Source organism: Melopsittacus undulatus, chromosome 7, assembly GCF_012275295.1.
Source record: "Melopsittacus undulatus isolate bMelUnd1 chromosome 7, bMelUnd1.mat.Z, whole genome shotgun sequence".
Classification (NCBI taxonomy): Eukaryota; Metazoa; Chordata; class Aves; order Psittaciformes; family Psittaculidae; genus Melopsittacus; species Melopsittacus undulatus.
Genome location: NC_047533.1, coordinates 37,407,563 through 37,420,501, shown reverse-complemented (window position 1 = coordinate 37,420,501; position 12,939 = coordinate 37,407,563). Strand labels below are relative to the sequence as shown.

Here is a 12,939-nt window from a genome sequence, read left to right as displayed (position 1 = left end):
TTTAGTTTTGATCTTGTTTAGCCATGCAGTTAACTAACATGGTAATCAGATGATTTTGAATAGCATGAGAACCACAAAGAGAATTTACAGATGTTCATAAAAAATTGCAACCTAGTACTACGAGGAAAGACAAGGGGGAAAGCATGGTTATGCTTATGTATATTGTTAAAAGTGTATGCTGATCAGAAGGAGTGGTAAGCTTCTCAGTAAGAAACTAGAAGGCTGAGAAAGTCTCTGAAGACAATTGTACTGCTACATTGAAGGATGGCAAAAAATAACAAAAGCATTTTATACAGCTAACAGGCTGTTTCATGAGAAAGTAAATCACTGTATTTGTGTCTTTCAGCTGCAAATGTAGGTTCCTTTTCTAGATAGGAGTGATTTATGAACAAGTCATTAACAAAGGCAAACCATGTTAAGTGGGAAGTATTTCATACTAAAGCTACTCAGTTCAAAAGTTGATAATACAACATTCAATAATATAATTGAATAAGTTTATGAACAGCACAGTGGCCAGTAGTCAATGGTCCCTTTCTCAAGACAATTTAAGATGTTTACTTTCATAAGCAGTTATGCATATTGAGTTACTATTTACAATGACTTAGCAACCTACAAGCCCATAAGTTCGTGCATTGGTATACAACCTTCATGAAAAAAAAATATCCTTTGAAAGTTTAGAATTTCTTTTGTGCCATATACAGAATTCAAAATGTTATTGATGTTACTATTATTTTTGTTCAATAAAAATAAAAATCTCATCATAGACATCTGCTCAATTAGGGTTTTTCAGAATGGACTAATCCAACAGCCAGAGAGGTTGAATCTGGGCTCACTGCACCCAGTAGAAGCCATGATACCTCCTTTCTTCTAATGCAGCTACCTGACCTGTTTAACATTGTACTCAGATAGGGCACAGAAGCATTTGTCTGCTTCAAGTGGCAGCAGCACCTTCTGCTCAGTTGTTACCTTCTTCCTTCTCCATTGAAAAGGGAGTATATCAAATGTTGGCTTCCTAGAGACCAGATCCAGCCTCTAAATTGTGTCATGTGCATGGTAAATAAATGATGCAGAAAAACATAGTTGGAAAGAAGGCTTTGAGAAGCTGGAGAAATGGGCAGAGAGGAACATTTTTGAAATTCAACAAAAGCAGGTACAGGGTCCTATACCTGGAGAGGAACAACCCCAGGCACCAGTACAGGCTAAGGACTGATCTGATGAAAAGTAGCTCTACGGGAAAGGACCTGGGGGACCTGGTGAACAATAAAAGTTGTCCAAGAACTAACAGAGTACCCTTTTGGCCAAGAAGTCAAATAGTATCCTGGGCTGGTTTAGGAAGAGCATTGCCGGTAAGTCAAGGGAGGAAACGTTCCCTCTCTACTTAGCCCTGGTGAGGCCTCATTTGAAGGGCTGTGTCCATTCTGGGCTCCCCCATACAAGAGAGACATGGAGCAAGTCCAGCCTTTTTGGCCTTATCGGTCAAAATGTACATCTTTGTTTTTCCTGAAAGGCCAAGAATATGACCAGGTAAAACCCAAAATATAAGAGCAACAAATACCATCTGCAAGTTTCTTTGGGGCTTTATATAAACCACCACAATATCTAGAATCTGGACATATTTTTGTTTTTTTCCCTCAAATCATATCAGAAAGAATACCACTCAAACTGCAACTGTTTACTAATGTGAAAGGTTAAAGAGCAGTCTTAAGATGCAGGATTTGTTTACTGATAAAACAGAACCAAAAGAACTAGCAGCAGTGCTAACTTTGACATGCCTTCCACCTCTAGCGCAGACTTCAAGAGTTCACTCTTGGCACCTGTACAGTATTTTGTGTATTACAGTCCAGATTTTTCTTGTCATACTAGAAAACTTAGCACAGCATAAACTTCTGCATACAGATTCTAACTTGTAAGTCCCAAAGTATTCAAGATACTACTAGTAACTTGCACTTTGTCAGAGCAGAAGGTTTTGAAAGGTTGAGGGTTGTTTGGGGTGAGATGTGTAATAGGAGAGTAAAAGATGGGGAACAAATAGTTTGGAAGATGGAAGCAAAGCACAATGAGATGTATATCTCAACTTTCTTCTGAAGAGGTCCTACTTTAGAGATGAGTACCTGGCTTGGATAGGTTTCCTCATCTATCCCTGAGATATCAACCAAAACCATGACACCAGAAGCTCAGGATCTACTCCTATATAAAAATATACAATCCTAAACTCTTACTATGGATAAATGTGTCCTCACTTGAGAGCTGCAAAGAGACACCCCAAGATTTTCCCATGGTTGTTTTCTGAAGGCTTTTAAACTGATTCAAAATTACACCAGCTGCTTACTGTTGCATACAGTTTAATAGACAAGATTTGGTGGGAAATCAGGGGGTGGCAGGCTTTGATGAATTACGTAAAGAAAGTAAGCTGATTCAGCAATAGTACAGGGTGCCCCTACACTGTGAAGCCTCCCACACTGGCTACATCACCTTGCTAAGCAAAGGTTGGCAGTACCAGCTTCCTTCACCAGAGAAACTAGGCCAACAGGTCAACCATGATAACTTTTCCATGAACATGAAGTGATACACTTTCCTTTTCCAAGAGAATCTTTCCTATCTCTCATTACTTTAAGATAAAACCAGACTTGCTATCCCTCTTTCTAACATCTAAGGATAACTGCAAAATAGTTAGAAACTGCCCACAGTTGTAATATTCCCATACTAATATTACAATAGTACCACAGTACCATGAGCATAGAATGGCTGTTGTTTTACCTGGGGGGAAAAACCGTGTTTAACTTAAATGTTCACTATTTAGAAAAAATAATCTGAATTTATGCTTCTAATAACTTTGCCTGTAAAGATTTTCAAATGTTTATTTACTAACATTAATCTTCAAATATCAATCCAGTACTATTCTGTTCAAATTACATGTGCTTTGCTTGGGTTTTATTTTAAATTTAAAGTTATTGAAATTTGTATCATTATATCAATGCCATAAGAGGTTTTGTTTTTTTTGTTTTTTTGTTTTTTTTTTGGGGGGGTGTCTGTTTTTTTTGTCTTGAAAGACTAAAATGTAAAGATTTGGAAGCAATTTAAAAACATTCCACCTTAAAACACATTTTATATTTTAAGAAACTCCTAAAATTTTCATCAAGACCCTCTATAGGTCTTCTCTGAAAGACCAGATTTTAGTACCTCTCATTCTTCTAACTCAAATATTGTCTTCCTCTATTTCCATATCAGTTTCAAACTTCTTAACACTGCCAAATGTATTTCAAATTATAGCTCTTCTTTTTTTTTTTATCATACTGCTTTTCTTCAACCTCTACCAACATAATCATCTCTACTTTTTTCCCCACTGTGCCTTGATGCAAAGCAATCCATGCTTAAGCACTTCACTATGCTTCAACGCTCTCTTCAAATTCCTCCTTAATGTCCACTTTTATCTATATGAAACAATCCTACTGCAGTTTGAAAAGCAGAATGTGATGAGTTATGACTTAATTAATAAATATGCAGCACTTGTCATCTTATATTACAGAAGAAATTTTAAAATGTTGCAGAATTTTATTTCCACACCTTCCAGGTGCCAAAAAAAATTACTTCCACAGGAAGTAATTTTTTTTCCGCAGGACAGAAGTCATAATGAGCTACGTTTTATAAAACATGCACTTAGGATACAAATGGCAAGATACTGACAAGCAAGGAATGCTCACTGGAACTCCAAATACCATATTTTCCTGGAACTTTATTTTTAATAGCACCTGCCTGCAAAGCTTACATGTCAAATGTGCAGCAAATTCACCTTTTGATGAAATTTAGTTTTATACAAGAACTGCAGCAAATCCACTGCTTCCTCACACCACATTAAAAAGATAGATTTTTATTTTAAATTGATACAAAACTTACTGTGATATCTATTTGCTGTACGAAGTTATATTGGTGTCTTTACTTGGGAAAACATCAACTTCCAATATGTGAACCAAATAATTATTCAGAAACTGTCAAAGTGTCCACTATCAGTGATATTATAAATGTAAATAGAAGAGTAATACAATTAGTTGTAGTTGGTGATATTTTAGCAACTGTTATTTGGAACAATGGTATTCCAGATGGTTGTAATATAAATTTTGGGAGGACTTCTGAAGTCCTACATGATGACTAGTAAGAAGAAGATAAAAATATTTGGGAAAGGGGGAGAGGAGAGAAGATTTAGCCTTCTTGAGACTAGTGTATTGTAGAATGAGTTGGCATAAATAAGCTAACAGAATACTTAAGCCATTTTTTGTGTTAATGCCCTTGTTTCATAAGGCCTTAGAGCACATGTGTACAAAAATTCACAGTTCTGATAGTTAATCCCTATTTGATATTAATCTTTGACTCTCACAATTTTGATGCTCTCAGTCTGATCTCTTTGCAACTGAGAAAATGACAAGACTTATTTCATATTCCTTCCACACTGGAGCTGAAAACTCTGTAATTCCCCTCCTCTCCCCCTGAGCAAAAGACTTGTGACAACACATCAATGTGGACTTGCTGGTCTGTGTCAGGAATCAATCATGGGGTAAGATATCAGCAGCAAATATGCATTTTAGTTGCATGACTTGGCTGAAAATTCTCAAAGAGGTTAGTCAGTAGAATATTAACTGAAAAAATATTTTCTATAACAGCAATATTACACCTGTGCTTTTTTTACATTCTGATGTTCAATGGCCATTGGGTGATTATGTGCTTTATGGTTTTACAAAATCATACACAGTGTCTGTAATCTGAAGCAAAAGAGCCCAAAAAAGTGGTTTTGTTTTAGTTTTTTCTTCATATTTTCTACTTAACTATCCATATAGGAATATTAGGAGGAAAAAAAAAAAACATATTCTCATCTGTTTATATAGGAAGAATTGCCAGTTCAGAACTACTGTTTCAAGAAAGCAAATGTTGTTATGTAAGGATAACAGTATTCCATCCATTCTTCCAGTTTGTATTTTAGTGCAATGTTAAGCAATTCAAACAAGTTAAAAATTGCATTTACAAAATTGTTTAAGGTGCTTATCTAAAATGAATGCATATTCATAATATAAAATGAATCCATTTTTAGATATTAATCAATCTGTCAATCTTTGTACAAAAGGAACCTAAGCACTAAGCTGAATCAAATTTATTTTTGCTATATCTATAGTATTGTTTTGTCATTACCAAATGCTTATTTTTTCAGAGTAATTAGAAACAGCAAAATACTCCTTTCCCCCCTAAAGTGAGTCATTACATTCACAAACTGTAGCAAAAGCTTTTCATAAATTTATATTGTTGTTTTGATACAGTATTTTTTCTATAATTAGTATATATTAATCATTTAAAATATCTTCAACACTTTTTTCTAAGCATTTACATCTCTTATTTAGTATCTTATTACTAAAATAGTTTATTTATGAAACTGACATACAAATGTGAAAATACCATGAAGACTTAAATTCTTACACATTAAATTGAGGATTCCATCTGCCTTAGGGGAGCAGTAATACTTTTTACCCTGTGAGAATGTATATAAAATAATAATTAGGTCCTATTAATATTGGATTTTCATGCCTCTGACTAGTATGATATTAAGCCTGTAAGAAACACAAAGTTCTCTACTCTTCCCAGAGACATTTCAATGATGAAGATTAAATAAGCAAGAAAGACTGAACTTATTTACAACATCTGTGATTAAAAGCCTAATGTATTGAATAATAACATATGTTCAAATTACAGCTCTGGAACTCACTGCTCCTAATATAAAAATATTAAATAAGGTAGTCTAATGTTACTACATAAAGGAGAATATCTCTTACAATATTGGAACAATTAACTTCAATTTTACATTTAATGTTATTACATTATTCTTTAACAAACCTTATTGATTAACTACTATGGAGCATTAAACAGGAAATATAGTGATATATTTTGCCAGATGCTAAAATTTATTTCCATATTTGACATTGATCAAGAAGAAAAACTATTTACTTTGATAGTGACTTTTTGGTTGTCAAGTATTTTATCTGCCACACACTTTTAAGAACAGGTAACACTAAACACGATGAAAGTTAAGAGCATCCTACTCTGAAGGAACCTGTAAAAATCCAATCTGAACACAGAAATCCAATCTTGGGAACTAAAAGTGGAATTGAAAATACATTTCCAAAGGAAATAGAGATTGACCTCTGACCACCATGTTTTCTTTAAGAACCAAATGTTGCAAATCCCCGTTTTGCATGAAGAACATCAGCCAATAAATATTTGCTGCTTCCTACTTATAAGGCTAAATTTAATAACTTTTTCCAAATTACTCACCAAACTGATTGTAGCTCAGGGGTCCTATAAGACTAGGCGGAGTACTGACAATGTAAAAAAATATCTAACTGAAGATACAAGCATGGCTCACAGCTAGCATGGCATTTACATTAAGGAAGAAAATAACTTCTTGGCTTTATCTACAAGTATAGTCATTCAAGAAAGTCCAAAATATTAAGACTTCTAAAAACAGACAACAAGAAACTGGGCAACTGTTCTTTCTTAGAGGTAAATAAAAAGATTTAGAAGACTAACTTGCAAAAGATGCCAGCAGTGCTTCGACTATTGGCTGATGGCCTATATCTTAATATAAAATAAAAATCTTCCCTTTTATCTAGTCTATAGTACTCTACTAATTCAGTCTGCCATTTTCCAAAAAGCACTGACACAAGAGGAAGCAATTCAAGCAGAGACTCTGTGTACATATTACTAATAGCATCCTATACTCCTTATGAATTTCTTCTAAAACTCTGCTTAAAGTTCTCCTTTGCTGGCATGTTGTGGAACAAACAAAAAACTTTGATAATAGGCCACAATACCACTTAATTCATTAGTGCAGATCGAATACACACGTATTATTTATTTTCTAGTAGTCAAATATGTATTTTCACAATATTTTTTTTCTTTTTTGCTATACTACCAGTGGAACCTTATCTTTTTTTGTTGGGTTTACTACGGCCAGAATTTAGATCTTCTTCATGTTTGCTAGTGTACAAACACAGATGCTCCACCCACTCCAAGGACTTTATTTCATAAAGGAATTCAGAACACAAAATGAAGTTATGGATGAACCATAAACCCACACATTTATCTTCAATTTAGTGCAAATTGTATGTCTTGCTGTGCTACAGAATGCTTTTTTTCTGAAATAGATATGCAATGAGAATGAATAAACCCAAACTCCATTGTACCAAGTCCCACACAATGCAAAAAATTACAGTGCCTGCCCTCTGAGAAGTTTTCTGTTGGAGCAAAGGACTGGGGTTGGGGACATCATTACAACCTGTTCTGCAGGAACTGCACTAATACCATTCTCCACACAGCAAGGCAAACAGTTTGACGTCATTGTCTTTCAAATACTAGCAGCTGAGACCGACCACTGACACATGCAAATTTATACATGAGGTTTTCAAAATTATGATGCATCCCTAAAGACATCAGTGAAACTTCTGCTTTTAAATGGATCTGATAATGTTTTGAAAAATAAACCAAATAAATTACAAGCTTTAGTTATCCTGGGTTTTCCAGCCAGCAAATTTGCAATCAAAACTGTTAGTATGTTACAGTTCTAGGCATGTAACATAATGTCAGTATTATGGAAATTGTGAACAGGTTGATATTTCTAGGACGTTATGACTTTTTACTTTATTACAATATATTCTAGTGTTCACACATAGCTTATATTTCAGACAGACTTTCTATACACTTTCATTTCTTGGACAGCTACAGTCAGCTATATAGCAAATACCTTTGAAGTCTCCTCCCCAACCTCTACTGGCTTGTAAGTGAAGGTAATGTGCTATCAAGTTAAAAAAAAAAAAAGGAAGATAACAAGTCTTCTAATACTTTAAAAGAGAAAATTAATGAATAATTTTTTTGTTAATTTTTTTACAGCTTTATATATGAAAACTGCAGGACAGCAGCATTATCTCAGTTTACCATATTAAGGATACTGATCCTCAGAAGAAACAACTTCCAAGACCAATAGTAAGAAAAGGGGAAGGGGAGTAGAGTGTCCATTTCTGTTTCCCAATCATTACCACAAATGATACAGTTTCTAGTAAATCAGTGTTTTCAGGAAACAAATATATTTCCCTACTGACAATTTTCCAAGGTACAGCCATTAACAAATCATAAGTGTTAAACACTAGAATGTACAGAGATTGTGTGGGGCAGAAGATCGTTATTTGGAGACACTATGGTAAGAATTGTCTGCATTTATAGGTATCTTACTGCCTAAAATTATCTAAAATAACAAGATTTTCAAATCTGCAAGCCTCTTATTCGAGTTATCTTTACGGTACTTATGAAATGCATCAATATGAAGCTATTCACTTCCATCATGGCTGATAAGAAGACGTAATGCTGTTCAGTGGGAGGTGCAAAGCATCTGCTGTGAAGAGCATAGGAGTTGATAAGCAGTGACAATTTGTACTCCCATTGATTTTGTAGAAAGCAGAGGAGAAAGAAACAGTTCCACTCAAGATGGCAGAAGGACAAAAACTGGAATATATGAATTACAATTAAACTTGCTGGGACACTACCGTTAGAAAAGCTAGTCCAGATGACCTCGAACTATACTATGGATATCAAGTAAACACATAATTATTAAATCTTGCTAAATTAAAGCAAAAAATCCCCAGAAACTACAAAACGTAAGTATGGAGACATACCAATAGCAGTCAATATTTTTCAAGTGTAAACCTTGAAGAAATCCATGATTTCATAATCATCTCTGTACTTCACTATAATTCAAAAAACTGCACTCAAGCACCCCCAAAAAATAAAAAATAAATTATTTTTTAATTTTCTTCCTTAATTGTGAGTAATTTTATTCAAACTCTAAATAAATTTTAAAAGTTGGTATAATCTGAACACGACATATTGACATGACCAGTTGTCAGGTATGGTCATAGGAACTAAGCAGCACCCCCTTCCACACAAATAAGGAAAAATATATATAATTTGTGAGCTCTTAACATTCTCCTGTCACTGTCTGTGATGACAGCTGGGTACCACTAAAGGGAAAAAAGGCTGAACACATGGCATTGTAAATGGGAGGTGGGGAATAAGTAGTTTTAGCTATTGTAATCACACTATCAATCACACCATTTTGAGAGGCTATTGGTCATTCAGATGCTTATCATATGAACAATGAAGAGATAGTTTATCAATAACAACATGTTCTCTTAATACACAGAACTATTCATTTTTTCCTCAGCTTTTATTTTTTCTATTTAATAAAAAATTAAGGATTTTCAATTTCACATTTTTTTTTCAGTACCATTCACTAACAATGGAAGTATTTTGATTCAGTGGTCAAACAGTTCAATTCACCCTCTTTAAGAGGGGAAAAAATGCATTCAAACTTTAAAAATAAAAAGCATGTATTCAACTCATAAATGTAAAGCACAACAGATAATTGGAACCATACAAGATTATTGATTTTACCTTCAGAAACAAACAAAACCAAAATAAGACCCCACTGAACTGCCTTGTACTTTCCCTTATTTCTACCACTTGCAAATAATAAAATTTAACCAGAGAAACTGCTGAAATCACCGATCATATACTAATCTATTAATTTCTAAATATAAGTATGCCCCACACAGAGAAGGGGCACATATATCCTCCTTCAGTCTTATTATGACTAATGTGCACCTATATCAAGTCAAGACCATAAACAATTCAAAGCTGCATTCTGTCTAAATGGGTCACTTATAATGAGAAAGAATGACATTTACATATAAAAAGCAGATTGATCAGGGAGCAGAAAAACAGAATATGGCATCAGTGCAGAAAAATATGCCTTTACAGGCAATTAATATCAAATGAATGTGAGTTCCTAAATCCTCCTTAAAAATAGAAATGAATTAAAAATAAATGGAAAAACGAAAGGTATGCACGATTTAATGTAGCAAATAATCACTAAGATTGTCTTTTGTGATTGCAGAAAACTAAATTAAAAAAACCTCTTGTTTTCTTTCAATACTGTAATGTCACTTGTATAGTATAACACTTAAGTGAAAAGACTAAACCCTCTATATTTCTCAGAGATTCACAAATTAATAGGGTGCAACAATTTTTATTTGCACTTTTAAGTGTTAACACATCCAATAACATTAAGCTATTTTCAACTTAACCAGAAACAGTGGAACAGCAATGCTCTGAACATGCTGCTTAAACCTTGCTAGAGCAATTTCGATTGCAACATGCAAAATGGATTTCAGCAAGAATGCAAATATATACCATGCAAATATTAGAACTATAGCAAGGCTGCTTCAACACACCACAAAACAGCAGTGGAAAAAAGGCAGAAGGAAATTTCAGTACTGCCTAAATATATTCAAAATATGCCCCATGTCTTTGTTCAGTCTGGACTCTCATTCAAGGTGTAAATACTGGTTACACTGTTAGATATCAACTGCAACTGGCTCCAAATATTGTGTGAGTAGCTCTCTCATAGTTCACACTAGTCTCCCTTGACCCAGCTAGACAAGCGTGAAAACATTAAATAAATGAAGGTTAACAAAGACTGGTCTGGGAAGCAGGTTGCATTAAATACTTTCTGAGATTCTGTGAATACTATTAGCATGATGTAAAATGCTAAATATTGTATAACAGTCACCATGTTAGTGCTCAGTGCTATTGCAGAGAGGCAAATGAATTAAATGGTATGAAAAAAAGGAAAAAAAGAAATGAAAAAATCCCCATCTGCCACAAAGATATTCACAAACCTTACATCATGCTGCAAAAGCAAATAAGGAACTGCAAAATAATCATCTCCTTGCAAAGAGAAACAATTTTAGCACAATACCTTTCTGTGTTTGTCCCTCTTCCATATTCTCTTCCATGGCTACCTTTCTTCACTAGAAACAGCTACAGAGAATTAATCAAAAGCTTCAGTCAGATGTAGGAAAAAGTGTGGATTTTTTTTTTCCCTGGGAAGCTCCAACAGCAGAGGCTTAGGCAAGTCCTCAGAGCTTAGCTAAGGCTCCCTCACTCTCCTTGTTTGCTTGGAGACAGGCTGTCAAGTGTAATTTCATTCAAATTACTCTTCCGTGAAGATTATCAATTTTTCTTCTCAAAGCTGCCCATTGTGTACCACTGTAAGCAGGTATTCAAATGAACAGCCGTGAATTTTTTGGGGAAATTTGGTTTGAGCCCTTACGGCAGCAACACCGATTCATAAGCCTCACTTAGCATATAAAATGGAGAAAAGAAATTAAGGTTTGTATTGAAATCTGTGTTTTAAATTGGAAGCTGGCTGGTCTGAAAACAGATGGAGGGGTGTCCTCCTAACGGGAAGCAGACAACCAACCCATAATTCCCCCTATTTGCCACTGAAGTGGGAAAGCCCAGATGCCCGTGGGTTCTTTATGCTGTATTACTTCACTCTCTCTCTCTCTCCCACCCACCCACAACTCCCCCCCCCCCCCAGCTCCTCCTTCTGTATCAGCACATTTAAGAATAATATGACTCTTCCCTCCATCTCATATATCTATATCATCTGGAGCTAACAACAAATATACACTATTACCTTATAACATTCTAGTAAACATCTTTATACCTACCATTTTGTATGCAACTGTGTTTATACACACATACAAGCACAATTTAACGCATACCACTAACCACTGCAAATTATATGCACCCTACACATTATTTGTCAGTGTCACGGTAAACAGGAATTTAGGGGCAGTTCAGAGATTTTAAACAGTCCTTGCATCATTTTTTTTCCTGATTGCTAATATCCAAAATTAGCTGTATACTTCAAATCACTATTAAAACACCTGGACCTTCTTAAAATGGTGCAGCACCCAATATGTATGTGAGGAAGCACATACAAACACAGTTATGAATTTACTAAAGAAAAGCATAGGTTAAATACACTGTGAGGGCACCTACTAATTTGGGGAGCTCTGCAGTCTGATTTGGAATGCAAATTGGAAGCTGCAGTCTAGCAATAAATTAGCATTTTTGTACCTAAGTCTAGAGAGTAATGCAACATCATTTCAACATTATTTCACCAAGACTGCAATTAGAACACAAGTCCAATTTTTCTTTATACTTTTAACTTTTAATCTTCTGGAAAAAAAAACTGACTAAAACTTACCCCCAAGAAAATCTACTAAGGTAGAAAATCTATATTTACATATAAATGATAAATAGCTCACCCATTACTATATGCTGTCTAAACAGATTGACTTAGTGTTGTCTTCCAAGTCACAAAAAAAAAAAGAAAACAAACCAAAAAACTCACCCCAGAAGAAACACAAAGTTTTTTGGTTGGTTGGTTGGGATTTTTTTGCTTGTTGGTTTCTTTGGCATTTTTTCTCCTGTTTGGGGTTTTTTACACTGTATATAAATCTGTTCAAATCTGGTTCATAACAGAATATATGTTTTATAAATAAATTAAATTTTTTGCATCTATATAATTAAATAGCGGAATGCATATTTCTATTGCTACCCTATGCATTTCCTTCTCCTTTTTTCCTTTTTAATTCACCTTTCTAGGGTTCTGATTCTAAGTGAAAAGCAACAACTAGTTGTCTTAGTTCTCAGATCATAGAATCATAGAATAGTTAGGGCTGGAAAGGACCTTAAGATTATCTAGTTTCAACCCCCCTACCATGGGCAGGGACACCTCACACTAGACCATGTCACCCAAGACTCTGTCCAATCTGGCCTTCAACACTGCCAGGATCCAACTGATCATTTCAAAATCAACACATTGAGGCTGCCACTACAAATGGAAGTGCAGCAACATCACAGCATTTAAGTATCTTCCATCTTTCTAGGAATATTTCTTTCACTTAGATTTAAAAGAAAAAAAAGGCATATTTCCTTAAACCTGAAGATCTGTGTAAGTCTCCCGATATATTTTCAAAGTATTTTCTTACATAT

At 34.6% G+C, this 12,939-nt stretch overlaps 1 protein-coding gene across 1 annotated transcript in view; it reads right to left on the bottom strand.

Moving 5' to 3' along the window:
* GPM6A (glycoprotein M6A) overlaps nt 1–11,049 on the bottom strand; it is a 122,033-nt gene extending 110,984 nt beyond the window's left edge. The window contains exon 1 of the mRNA XM_005145529.4: nt 10,850–11,049. Within this exon, the coding sequence (XP_005145586.2) occupies nt 10,850–10,886 (37 nt within the window). The 5' untranslated portion in view covers nt 10,887–11,049. The remainder of the gene's footprint in view (nt 1–10,849) is intronic.
* Between the last annotated feature and the right edge of the window lie 1,890 nt (nt 11,050–12,939).